The sequence below is a fragment of the Dendroctonus ponderosae genome, unplaced genomic scaffold (genome assembly GCF_020466585.1).
Source record: "Dendroctonus ponderosae isolate FM_Combo_2020 unplaced genomic scaffold, Dpon_F_20191213v2 Dpon_F_20191213_3, whole genome shotgun sequence".
NCBI classification, from domain to species: Eukaryota; Metazoa; Arthropoda; class Insecta; order Coleoptera; family Curculionidae; genus Dendroctonus; species Dendroctonus ponderosae.
Window position 1 is genome coordinate 9,354,397 of NW_026018508.1, and position 12,743 is coordinate 9,367,139.

Here is a 12,743-nt window from a genome sequence, read left to right on the forward strand (position 1 = left end):
AAACATTTTTGGCCGCAGCTGTAGAAACCCATGAAGTGTTCCATTAAAAATAAGCGAGAAATTAAAGTCAAAACTAGTGACTCACTGTAAGTAATGTACAAAATATAACCCACAAGTGGGAATAGAAATACCATTTTGTTTCTTTCCTTGAAAATTGGTATCTCTGTCTGTATTGAAGTTAGTTGCTGTTTTGTTAGTTAGCAACTGCTTTGAATGTAACTTTTTGCTAGAGAAAGTTATTCGGTGCCAAAAATATCAGCTTTATGAAATGTGAAGAAAAAAATACAATGATGCACGCAAATACACCCTAGGTGATAACCAAGAAATGGTCTGTATAGAACATTGTTGCACATGGAATTTAATAATGCTTAAATAGCGTAGAACCACTGATCCGGTAGATCCATAGCCGATCTAACCCTGGTTCAATGGTTCATTGAACACTCAACTGATAATTGTGTGAAAATTGCTTTTCATTTTATTGATATTAATGCATTTGAAAATTTAAATTCAAATAGATGGATTGCTTCAACTTGTATTTAAAAATGGGTAATCGCAGAATAATACTCATTCACATAGGTATTTGCGAAGTACACTTGACGACCACAACACACACAATATTATTAAAACTGCACTTGTTTGCCTTGAACAAAGTTTATGACGTATTTTATGTAACGCTAACAATGCCGTCATTAAATAGATCTATGAGCATCTAGATATGTGTTTGGGATCCTGTTCTTAGTTGCTATTTGCGTTCACCACCATTCCTACCGAACCTCATATGACCATAATCATCAAACTGCTCTTCGCGTTTTCCAAATCTAAGGTGACCGTAATCGTCAGAGTTAGTTTGCTGCCGTTTTGATAGATTGAATACATCGTCATCGTCTTCTAAAATCAAATAGAATATGCTGGTTATAATGATATTGCACTAGTACTTAAAGAACCATAAATTTGTAATTGGCCAATTCAAGAATGTTGGACTAATAATGAAAAAGATATGCTGCAAGTTTTTTATCCAGCGAATATTTGAATAATTTGATGCATAATGCTGTATTTATAGGAATATTAAATTTAATGCCCAACAACGCTTTTTGGATCCCAGGGAGTTGATGTAGCAAGTCTAGCGGAATAATTCCTTTCATATTTCATATAATGTTATTCTGTGCGCATTAGATCGCACTTAAGTGCTTAGGTTCGTATTTATAAGCAGATCTTGCCCAAGCCCAATGTTCGTATCTACTCGGTGGCAATTTTCGTATTTGGTTCTCGACTCTTAATTATCTCTTAATTATCATGGTACCGACAAAATTATATTTCTCCAATATACATATAAACTTACCATCAAAATCGTTGATAATTGCATGAGGTTTTAATCGTCTGTATTGAACTAATCTGTATGGATATTTTAAAAGTCCACTAGGCCGATTCTTTGAAAGTTCAACGTTACCGTTTGAGGACTCTGCGATGATGTGATTCATTTGACATAGTATGAGGAAGAAACATATGGCAATAATTAGGAAGTAGCTTGTAATGGCGTTTTTCATTTTCAACCTAAAAGCAATATTTAAGAAAATGTGTGAGACATCATATACCTACTAACTCTAACGTAAATTAAAATTTTTTTCAAGCAACTGTTTCAGAAATATGTAGATTTAAATTAATGCAAACTACAATTCAATCAAATGAGACTGGTATTTACGAAACGAAAGTGGGTTAAGTGATTAATAATTATTTTTAGGGATTTTCCCCTTTAGATAATATCATAGTATTGTTCTTGTTCCCTTAGCAGGTACCTACGGAGCTTTTTGCTAGAGGAAAAGTAAGCTATTTCTACTGCATTGTGTTTTGTAAAGGGAGCCGTCCTAGTTCGACAAGATTTATCTTTTCTAAAAATAGTGTCTTTGGCAGCTTTATGCTCTTTAAGATTATTAGATGCTGGGTTCAATGAAGTGATCCTCCAACCATCCCACTCTTTAATTGAAGAGTGGAAGCCAAAGTAATCCTTATAGAAAATGTATCAATAAATTCCCAATCGAATGGCAAACGAAATAATGGTTTTAAAATATTTCTCCGATTACTAATTATTGAAGTAAATGAAGTGAAAATGGATAATATAGACTTATTATAGATAGATAGAAACAGAAAACGAATTGGGTACCCAAACCAACAAGTGTATTATAAAAATATACGCAAAAATACAGGGTGTTTGTGCTTACTACTGTTAATATATTTCATTATTAAGAGGTTGTTAAGTTGGAAATAATCTCACCTTTGGCTAATGTTCGTCGACGAAAAGGAAAACTGCAACTACACTTTTCATTTTCGCCTCCGATCTTTTATATACAGTTACGCGACTGGATGTCTTATTTAAGATTCCACTCGCCAAACTTGTCAGTAAATTTGACTAATATTCTTAAGCAAATGACAGGTTCCTGAACTTTTTTAACCGATTTACTTATATCGTCAGACGTTTTGCACGTATTAATTATAAGACGTCAGATTATGTTATTTCTTTTAGCAAATATTATCTGAAACATAATAAACTCATATTTCCCACTGAAAAACAAGTGTTTTGCCTGTTCCATAGGACAATTCAGCAATGAAAATTATAAGCATAAATTGGCTATAGATACTGGCATTGAAGTAGGTGATGTTTGCCACACAACATTTTCTATCCGCTGAACGAAACATTTTGTAGTCTCTAGGAAATTTGCTTCATTGTGTTAATACATATTTGCATTCCCACCCTGGTAACTTTCCAGTACCTATTTCAAGTCTAGTAACTTTTTGACCCTTTTGGAACATTTCTGAAACTTGTCGTTATTTTCTGATATTTGTCGCAACTTTCAAAAACCTCTGGTCCCAACAAATCTACAATATAAGTCTAACAGTGATAACCAATGTTATGCCACAATCATCCGCATTAAGGTGAACAGGTGAACAGGTGAACAGGAAATTTATATTGAACTTTCTGTACACGTGTACGTGAAATAGTGATTGCACCGAGCTAGAATGCAATTATTCCTCTTAGGGACAACGGGAGTCACGAGTTTAATACTGCTCTCCAGGAGCTACTATTCGAGGTTCATCTAGACAAACAATATCTGCTTTTTACATACTTTCGGCTCCACTGAAAAGCTGAAATCATTTAGCAAATACTCAACTAAACTTTAAACTACAGTTCAAGTCCTTTCAACTTCCGAAGATTGGCGATCCAACTGGTTATCATAATTCTGCAAACTGCAGCTCAGAAGATTTTAGTTGAGGTTTTTCCGAACCAGCGGCGCATATCCTTCAGTTCCTTTCACTCATTCAACTTTACACAGAACACAGGTCTAATAACCTGTCTTAAAAGATTATGAGCTAAATTGAGATTTCCGTTGAACCAAAGGATAAGAGTCATATTGAACATTATGTGAGGTCTACTTGCAATATTATTATACATACAGGGTATGAAAAAATAATTGTTATTAATAACTGAGATTTTTGACAAAAAAACCTAGATCAGAAGGATGGCGATAATGTTGAAAATTGTAGTAGCCATTAGTAAACATGTCAACACCACAAATAACAAATTGGCCAAACGTTAAAAATTGGGGCATGATCAGTTTACTGCATAAAGTGTTCCTAAACCCCAAGCAATTTGTATGTTACCGGTCCCGGTAGCTGTCTGGAATATTTTCATAGGCGCCTCATCAAGTCAACGTGGAGTCGATGTTAATTAACTCGATAAAAATAATTTTTTAATATAAATTTATTAGCTGTAGTAGTTTAATTACGTCCAAATTACATCCAATTTTAATTATATCATTTGAATAGAGAATATAATATTTTTGTAATATAATGCATTCAGAAGTCTTCTGATATAGTGGCGGGACGCAGCAGGATTTGAGGTACAGCTATTTAAAATGTTGATTTAAATGTTCCTTCTCATACCCAATTGACGTGTTGTTTTTAAAATCGGTAAATGTTCCCATTTAATAATTATTTAAGGTGGCTCTTGTGGAAATGATCGCCTGTATATTCAAATTCAGCTCGGCTTGATCTACCTGAAGGTTTCTGTTTCTTTAGGAATGTAGAATATCTACAGTCAGTTTATAGATAGTAGGTACATACTTACGAATTTGCTGTTAAGACTGTTTTAGACTTAAAATAGTTTTGGCAATAGCGCGTTGACTAGTATCCGTTGATATGCCATATTCGTTTTTTGTTGCTTTTATTATATAAATCTGGCGTTTTATATAGAATGATATACCCACTTACGGCATTTTCTTATATGCGCCTTAATTTCTCTACTCATTTTCATGCCACCATCGAATTTGTAACATCAAGCAACGCGACAGATTGAATATAAAATTGAATAAGTACAGCGATTCGATTATCTACAGCTTCTTTTTCCGCTCCTTCTTATTGCCTACAGTTTATACATGTACATGTTCATGACTTAAACACGTTTTGTTGATGGTTTATGCAAGAGTTACACATAATTAAATTTTCGCAACCATTGTACTCCTTAACAGGCAAAGATTTGCAATTAGTATGGTTCACTGGAAACGATTTATTAATAACTACTTTCTTCCTCTTTTAATTTCTTCTTCTCATAGTGCATCTCCTATCGGAGGTTTGCTATCATCACAGCAATCCTGACTTTATTGACTGAACTCTGACTGCCTCAGGTTCTTTATCCAGAACACACGGCGTCTGTCAATGCTACGTCTTCCACTATTCTTTCCTTGGACTATCAGTTGGAGAAGAGTATTATTAAGAAGAGTGTATTTCTGTCCTCTCATTATATGAGCCAGGTGTTGAAGCTTTCTTTTATTCATGGTGTGAATGATTTCGCATTCCTTCTGCATCCGGTTCAGCACTTCGGCGTTAGTATTTCTATCGGTCCAGGGAATACGCAACATTCTACGGTAGCACCACATTTTGAATGCTTGTACGAGTACTTTTTGAATATAATAATTTTTCGCAATTCGACGTAAATATGGTAATTTTTCTTTTCGAATGCTTTAGTATTCTTAATTAACTTAATTTACCATGTAAATTTGGCCAAAATGTTTTTCTGTTACACCTGAAAACTATGTTATTATCTTGAAAACTCTATTTGAAACAAATTGTTGGAATGTGGTGCATTAAATAAAACAATTGTCAATAACTGTAACATAGTATAATTATAGCTGCATATATTATAAAACATATAGATAAAATACGATATAGTACAGGTTCGTTGATTTATCAATAATTATCCCATGGAAGCTGCAACAGCTTTTCCAAAACTTCAGTATTTCTATATGCTATTATTCCGAGCTTGTTGCACTTGGAATTTTCAGGTTCCTTGTACTTTAGGTCATTTCGCTGATTGCTTTTAATGCCAGCCATCTCTACGATACCTCCACCTAACGCCAATAAAATAGCATGAGGTCCGCACGTGTCCCATAAATATGTTGTGCCTTTTGAGAGGATATAAGCATCGGACACACCTGAAATAATAAACTTATCGTTATATAAGGTGTGATATGAATGTCAAGTACGTAAATGCACGCCTCTCATAAAGGAATTAAATATTTTCGGGCCCCATTTTGGTCACAAATTTGGTTTCCAAATCCAAAACTTTATTTGCGACATAAACAAATTACACAATTACACTACAACAATTAGCTTCATCCATATCAAATCATATTCAAATGAAGTGAGCTGAAAATACTTCATGTTTGAGTATTTTGATGCGAACAGTTTACAATTTTCAGTCTAACGAGAGTGACATATTTTTTTGAGAATTTTATATATAATATTCTAAAAGAAAATAAGTTTTTATTAATTTGGCTTCAAGACTATTCATATCACTTACTTATTTAATCATTTACACCATACTTAGGTAACCTATAGTTTATACTTCAAGTATATTTATTGCTTAGCATTCGACATTTTCAAATAATTCTTAAGGTTTCCATGTTTTAAGAAAAAGAAAAGGTTTAGGTTAAATATGTGATAATTATAAAAAATTATTCCTTTCATAATATATTCATACTATACATATGATTGAAGTTTCAGGTCATAAACCAAGAAAACTGGTAAAATTGCAAATTTGATCCCCCAAGAAACGTTAATGGCAGGTGTTAAACTAAAAAATGTATAGTTTTTCAGTCTTTACTGTTGTTAAAAATGATTTAAATTGAAAACGCATTTCAACAGTTACTGCGATTTAAATTTTTACACATTCATTAAATCTTCTTATAAATATCTATGCAGCAATAAATCCTAATCAGAGATGATTTTGAATTGTCCAATCTTTCTAATCATGATACTAAAGCAATAATTTTATTTTACTATATTATAGTTATAAAAAAATATCTTTTAACTCCACCCCGTATGTAGCTTTCTTCGGTTACGTAGAAATCACTTACCTAAAATGACCGTTAATAATTTATATCCGGCACCGCATGCCGTAATTAATTTAAATCCGCTTTTGCGAAGTGTTTCCAGTATTTTAATGTTTTCCGTACCACCAGTACAAATGACCACACTCTTCTTCCGTTCTGGAGAAATCTCCAATGATGATAGTCTTTTCGTGCATCCATTTTCATGGGAACAAACTCCCCAATGACACTGAAATCTAGCATTCAATGAGGTATCTGGTACTCGACATGAACTAAATCCTCTATTGGAAAGGTATATTTATGTTGTGTTACCCTTCATCTATTCTCTGCTCAAAAAACGGTTGGTTTACTACTCCCATAACAGGATGTCCTTCGCTGTTATAAACTCCAATAAGCACTGTGACGCACTTTAACCCTTTTGGATAAACATTTTCAATTTTTTCGTCATATCCACCTCGAATGTATTCATTTGTACCATCTAAATTACATGAAAAAATACATTATTTCAAATATGATGTTATACAGGAGATTTGCATGCGTTCAGCAGATCTCCGTTTGCTTAACTAAATAATTTTGCTAAAATATTTGAGAAGTAGGAATCTCATATTTACTGCACTATACCTATGGGGTCAATCCAAATGCTGAGCTGCTCTAAATCAAACGAAATTGTTTCATCGGGAAGTATTTTGGTATTGATTTCTTCAATTGATACATCTTTGTGAATCTCTTCGGCCAAAATGTTGGCAATTTCTCTGTCGTCGTTGAGCAATTCCGCAAGCATAAGCGCTGTGTCTATGGAATTGCATTTCACTTCTACGATAAGTTCTTTGTTAAGTTTCTTGCTGAAAAAATGGTTGCTTTCCTCCCCATACACTCTTTCGCCCATGCTGGGAAACTGGAAATTAAAAATCGCGTGATTATTTTATTGTACATATTCATGTTTAATTATTGTTAATTTCAAAGATTCTAGGTTCTAAATTTAATAGTAACTTAAACATAACATGCTTAAACGCTCTCAATTGCCTTACTTCTTAAATCTCTGTTGGCAGTTTAGTTTAGTTAGACTTGGTTACAGGACATTATACAAGAAATATACGTATTTAGAAATGGCAGTAAAATTCAGAAATGTAATAACTTATTGGGCATTCTATTAAAAATAATAAAGTTTATGCCTACTTCCGTTATAACCGGAAGTGACTCCACAATTTTTCAATTTTTCCTAATTATAGTTTCCCGGTCGGCCACCCTGTCCAGGGAGTTATTGTAGGATGTTACGTACTTTTTGTCCCACGTCATGTTTAACCATCGCCTGAATTAACACGTCTGCTAAAGTTTTAAAATCCTCTTGGAATCGTGGATTGGCCTCTTCGATCGGCTTCTGTTCAATTAACTTTTGGAAAAGTTTATCATTGTGCCGCAGCAATCTTGCGATGTTAGCAGCTTTTTCGGATGATGTGATAAGTGTTTTTAAGAGCTCCATTTCCGAAGTTCACATTCCAGTATGAAAAATTGTTCTGGTTGTTAATTAATTTATGAAATCACTTACCGAAAATTACTTTAGGAAAATGTTTACATAATTGTTCAAACTAAGCACTACTGGAAAGACAGCACTGGTCTATTCTATATACTTCATTTTATTTATCGATCCTTTCTCCCAGTGTGTTGAAATAGACTGTTCTAAGATTTGACCTGGATGCCACATCCACATTTTCTAAAATAGAAAATCCACGTTCCAGAGGATTCAATTATATTGGAACTTCTTTATATAGATTTTCGCTGAATATGTGCGTTGTGACCTATAGATGGCACTATGTTAAAGTTGTACATGTACTTGGCTCTAAATAAAATTGATTCGAGTAATAGAGTTCTGCAAATTTTCCGAAATCGTAAGAAATTACTATTGTAAACGAGTTTCTAGATGCCCGTGTATACTGGATGATGAGCGTTGGTGTTAATTTTGGTTCCGAGAAGTGAGCAAAAACGAGACGGAAAATATGAAATATTGGAATAATCTTGCTTCTAAGTTTCTGATATTCAAATTTCGTTTTCTGGGTCACAACTACTGGAATTTCCTCCCTCATGTTGTTATGGCTGAATCGAATTTTCAATTCTTGCTCAAATGTGACTTGATAAACTTCGAAAAAAGCATCGTCACATTTGAGTCGATTTTGCAGCTCAGTAAAAAGCATGGTCAAAGTTCTTGAAATAAAGACTTTTTCAGAAAACTACCAACATTCCTTATCGATGGTTCATTTTCTAATGCCATTAAGTTCTCTCTGGAATGATGTAATAATGAGCGTTCTTGCTCATTTTGCTTCCGCGAAACGAGCAAAAATGAGATGGAAAACATGAAATTTTGGCATAATCTTGCACCTAAATATCTGATAATCAAATTTTGCAAAACCGACCAAGGCAAATTAGTTAGTACACTAGTAATTTATATAGTTTAAAAACCCAAGATCCTCACTACGAAAAAAACAAAATAATAAATGTCGTGTCGGAAGAGTTACCCGAAATAGGTAACAAAATCCCTGGCGAAGAACGGATAACCACTGAGATGTTGAAGGTGGAGGGAGAACAGCTTAGAGAAAGCTTAAACATCCTGTTAAATAAGTGTTTGATACATGGGAAAATACCAAAAATATGGGAAAATTAAGAAGTCAACTGAACAAAAAGGGACACAAAAATAACATCGGCCAATTAGTTTGCAGTCCCACTTGTACAAACTTCCTTCAAAAATAAATACAGACAGATTGACGAAAAAATGGACGCATACCAACCTTTTTAGCAGGCCGGCTTTCGCAAGGGTTTCATCACATTAGAACATCTTCAGACAGTACGTACTTATTGAAAAAACGACAGAATATAACATAGGTACCCCAACGTTTGGCTTTCATTGACTACCAGACAGCGTTCGACTCTGACTATTGAATATTGGGAAATTCTCAAAGCGCTGGACAGCGCTAGGATTGGCTCAAGGTACTTAGCTCTGCTCAAGCATATATGTGACAATAGACAAATAAATTAAAACATCGAAGGTTCCTATAAAGCGAGGCATCAGGAAGATACGATCTCTCCGAAACTATTTACGATGACCCTAGAGGATGTATTTAAGGGCTTGGACTGGCAATATAAGGGATTAATATAGACGGAACACTCAATATACTAATCAGTAATTCATCGGAAGAACTCAAATATATGCTAGAAGCACTTCACTACGCATCATCTAGGGTGGGACTCCAAATGAGTCCGACGAAAAGAAAAATTATGAATCTAGAACAAATACAAATTCAAGTTGAAAATCAAACAATAGCAAACCCAACAGAATAGATATATGTATCTCGGGGGGCTAATATACAAAGAAGAAAACAAAAACCAAGCGGTGGAAATTCCTAGAAGAGTATAAGTTGTAGGTCTCAGCTGGGCAGCTTTTGGCAAACTCGGACTCATTCTTAGATCTAGGGGCACCCCCATAAACATTAAAAGAAAAGTTTTCGAGCAGTGTGTTCTACCAGTCGTCACTTATGGCCTCGAAACAATTCCACTGACATGCAAAGCAGTTATTAAACTTCAAGTCACACAACGAGTGATGGAAAGGGCTATAAAGTCCCAAATGACGAAATAAGAAGAACGCAATTAACAAATGTTAGCGAAAGAACAGTGCAGCTGAAATGTGGATGGACTGGCCATATTTATTGCAAGAGAGGGCTCAGAGAGCTCGACATACAAACTAACAGCTTGGCGGCCAAGAGAGTGCAAAAGAAGTGTTGGCAGACCTCAAAAAGATGGCATGACGACATTCACAAGATTGATGAAAAAAAAACTGGATGGGGGACAGGATATGAACAGGCAGGAATGGAAAACTATGGAAGGGAACGGACTGATAAGAAAATAAAGTTATAATATCTGTTTTAACATAATTTTAAGGTGTTGTGTTGACTTAACATTTGTATCTAGCAATCCATTGGTGCCGTTTTAGATCTTTGATACCTGATGATGGTCTGGATATAGTGGACCTTCACCCAACATTTCAACCTGATTCAAGCATTCCTGTTTGTTAACCGAAGGCTAAAATATGACTTACCTTCCAATTTAGGATGACGGTAGCCTTGAGAAAATAATGGATCCAGAAGCAATTTAAGAACTAGTAATTACACCCATTTATCCCCAAATTTAATTAAGTGACAACACTAGCTATTTTGAATCTCCATTACCACTGACAATCTATAGTAAACTAAATAAAGCTGTTCGTGCCCAAAGAAACAAGTAAACGGCATACATGTTATGAATTAGATAACACATATTAGTTTTAATTATCAAATTATTTCCGGTGCACAGCCATGCGTATGAATCGCGCATAATGTGAACTAATTATTACACATTCAAGGTGTCCTACTGACTAAAGAACTACTGAACTAAATTTTAAACTGAATTAGTTTTAATGGAAAACTATAAACTGCGGTCTATTGAAGGACGCTAGATATTATGGTCATCCGGAATTTGTATTGGTGGCTTACAGATCATCTCTACAACTGCACTTTGCTTTGTTGTGAATTGTTGATTTTGCAAAGCCAACAGTGTAAGAGTGTAAACAATTGACGGTTTAAGTGCCAACACGTATAGATCTACTCTAATAATTTACAATTATACTTTGGGCTACTCATTGAATCCTGACTTGCTCGCATGGAAAAATTAAAATTGATTTCTAAGGATTTTCTATGATGCAAAGAAATACTGCTTTGCTTTTAAACAATAAGCCAAATATTAAATTCCTATATTAAAGCTCCCCATAGGTAAAGCGCAAAGATTCAAAATCGCTAAACAACAACTTGAAACGATGTATAAAACAAAGACGTTACTACAGAGCGTGTAAAACATTTACAATTTCAACTACCACAAAACATCATATGTTTCCGAAAAAACGCAGAGCTTTCTTAGAATGTAAGCGGGTTCAAATTTCGAGAGTACTAAGCTCAAGCTCTCCTAGGGCCTGATTTGAACCTATCAGCATTAATTAGCTGGGTGTAGTCTGAAGATAACACTACCTAAACATGTACATATTTTCTCTACCTTAAATAGGTAGAACCTCTCTTATGATACCTCACAGCTTCCCTTATATTGGAGTTGCAACAAATACGATCATTCTTTTGTTGATCATGTTTGGGAAATGCTCCCTTACGTACTGCTCGTTACTCAAAGCAGTAAAGTTTTCTTATTCCAAAAAGCTATTTGTCCGCCAAAGCCGCAAAAAAATCCCTTCTAGTTTAGATTTTTTGGACACAAAAGAAAAACTCTTTAAAAGGCTCAGTCCAGCTTCCTAATCAAAGATTACACCATTGACAAAATCTTTAACATGTATAATACTAACTTTTAAATACACAACAAATATACTATATCACAATTTAAGAGCAAGCAAATATTCCCACTTTAAAGTTACATTTATAATTAAGTCATCTAAACAACGCAATGTATCCAATTACAAGCAATGTCATAGGCATTGTGAACATCCTTAAATGAGCAGCAGAAGATGACGGCCAAAACCACACTAAAACAAAACACATCTATTAAATTTATTGCTACTGCTTGAGAATATGTAACATTCATACAACATCAATAACCATGTGTGGTAGAATGATAGTTGAATCATGTCGAACCATTAATTATATTTCTGAAATTGAATTAGGATGGATGAGAAATGAACGCTCATTCATATGAATTTGCACAACAAAATAATAAAATTACATCTGGGGAGTAATTTTGGCTTGCTGATGAGCACAACAATTCTGCTCTTTGATACCATTGTGCGAAACAGTTCCACGGGTCTCATGCGTTGAACTTGAATATCAAGCCATTCTGTCAGATTAGGGCCTGTAATTCCCCCTTACATTATTAGCTGCAGAATTTCACATTTGGTGTTTCAGGAGATAGGCAGCAGCACTTCAAGCTTTATTGTTTAACGGTAAACAATACTTCCATTTTGTTGTTCGTTTTTCTCAAAACCTACTCGTTCGCGACGCTATCCAATCAGGAGATCCTCAGAAAAGTCCTGTATGACCACGTCTCAAAGGCCTCCAATCCCTTTTAGGTTTTCCCAACACATACAGTAAAACTGGATACACGCAAACATGCTAGTTCTTAGGTCAGCGTCATTAATTATAGATTCAAACTTTAACTCATATATTACTATTAATCAGTAGTACTCTTGAAAGCAACCTGCAAGAGCTGAGCTACAAATCTATAAAAATGCAAATAATTACTTGGCAATACCAATTCCATTTATTCCGGGACTTTCAGATCAAATTAAACGAGTAGGTAAAAAATTTAATATTAGGACTATCTTCAAAACTGAAAATACAATTAGAA

General features: G+C 34.4%; 3 protein-coding genes across 7 annotated transcripts in view; all 3 read right to left on the minus strand.

Annotated features, from left to right (window-relative positions):
• Positions 1-637: 637 nt before the first annotated feature.
• On the minus strand, positions 638-2,409 carry LOC109539033 (drosulfakinins). The gene is made up of 3 exons (XM_019906544.2): positions 2,270-2,409; positions 1,340-1,551; positions 638-888 (listed from the first exon to the last, which is right to left on the minus strand). Exons 2-3 carry the CDS (start codon positions 1,542-1,544, stop codon positions 743-745), a joined length of 351 nt encoding a protein of 116 aa, XP_019762103.2. The 5' UTR covers positions 1,545-1,551; positions 2,270-2,409; the 3' UTR covers positions 638-742.
• A 2,746-nt stretch (positions 2,410-5,155) lies between these two features.
• LOC109539053 (inositol polyphosphate 1-phosphatase) lies at positions 5,156-10,634 on the minus strand. Of its 5 annotated transcripts, none has more exons than XM_048664942.1 (7): positions 10,465-10,629; positions 7,937-8,091; positions 7,660-7,877; positions 7,002-7,275; positions 6,693-6,858; positions 6,408-6,616; positions 5,156-5,483 (listed from the first exon to the last, which is right to left on the minus strand). In XM_048664942.1, the coding sequence occupies exons 3-7, from the start codon at positions 7,858-7,860 to the stop codon at positions 5,239-5,241; spliced, it is 1,095 nt and encodes a 364-aa protein (XP_048520899.1). In that variant the 5' UTR covers positions 7,861-7,877; positions 7,937-8,091; positions 10,465-10,629; the 3' UTR covers positions 5,156-5,238. The 5 variants fall into 5 exon arrangements, with proteins under 5 accessions (XP_048520899.1, XP_048520898.1, XP_048520900.1 ...); XM_048664941.1 differs by having other exon boundaries at positions 7,660-7,894; positions 10,465-10,628; XM_048664943.1 differs by lacking the exon at positions 7,660-7,877 and having other exon boundaries at positions 7,927-8,091; positions 10,465-10,634.
• Positions 10,635-11,721: 1,087 nt separating this feature from the next.
• The window catches only part of LOC109539032, a 20,964-nt gene continuing 19,942 nt past the window's right edge, over positions 11,722-12,743 (minus strand). Inside the window, exon 6 of the mRNA XM_019906543.2 lies at positions 11,722-11,925. Coding sequence (XP_019762102.1) covers positions 11,831-11,925 — 95 coding nt within the window. The 3' untranslated portion in view covers positions 11,722-11,830. The remainder of the gene's footprint in view (positions 11,926-12,743) is intronic.

What these genes read in the sequence shown, in the direction of transcription:
- LOC109539033 (XM_019906544.2), bottom strand. Translation starts at nt 1,544, where the DNA reads ATGAAAAACGCCATTACAAGCTACTTCCTAATTATTGCCATATGTTTC. An exon ending in AATTATCAACGATTTTGATG is followed by an intron (nt 889 to 1,339) that starts GTAAGTTTATAT and finishes ATTTGATTTTAG; the next exon opens with AAGACGATGACGATGTATTC.
- LOC109539053 (XM_048664942.1), bottom strand. Translation starts at nt 7,860, where the DNA reads ATGGAGCTCTTAAAAACACTTATCACATCATCCGAAAAAGCTGCTAAC. An exon ending in CATTTGGATTGACCCCATAG is followed by an intron (nt 6,859 to 7,001) that starts GTATAGTGCAGT and finishes CATGTAATTTAG; the next exon opens with ATGGTACAAATGAATACATT. An exon ending in GAGCAGAGAATAGATGAAGG is followed by an intron (nt 6,617 to 6,692) that starts GTAACACAACAT and finishes ATTGAATGCTAG; the next exon opens with ATTTCAGTGTCATTGGGGAG.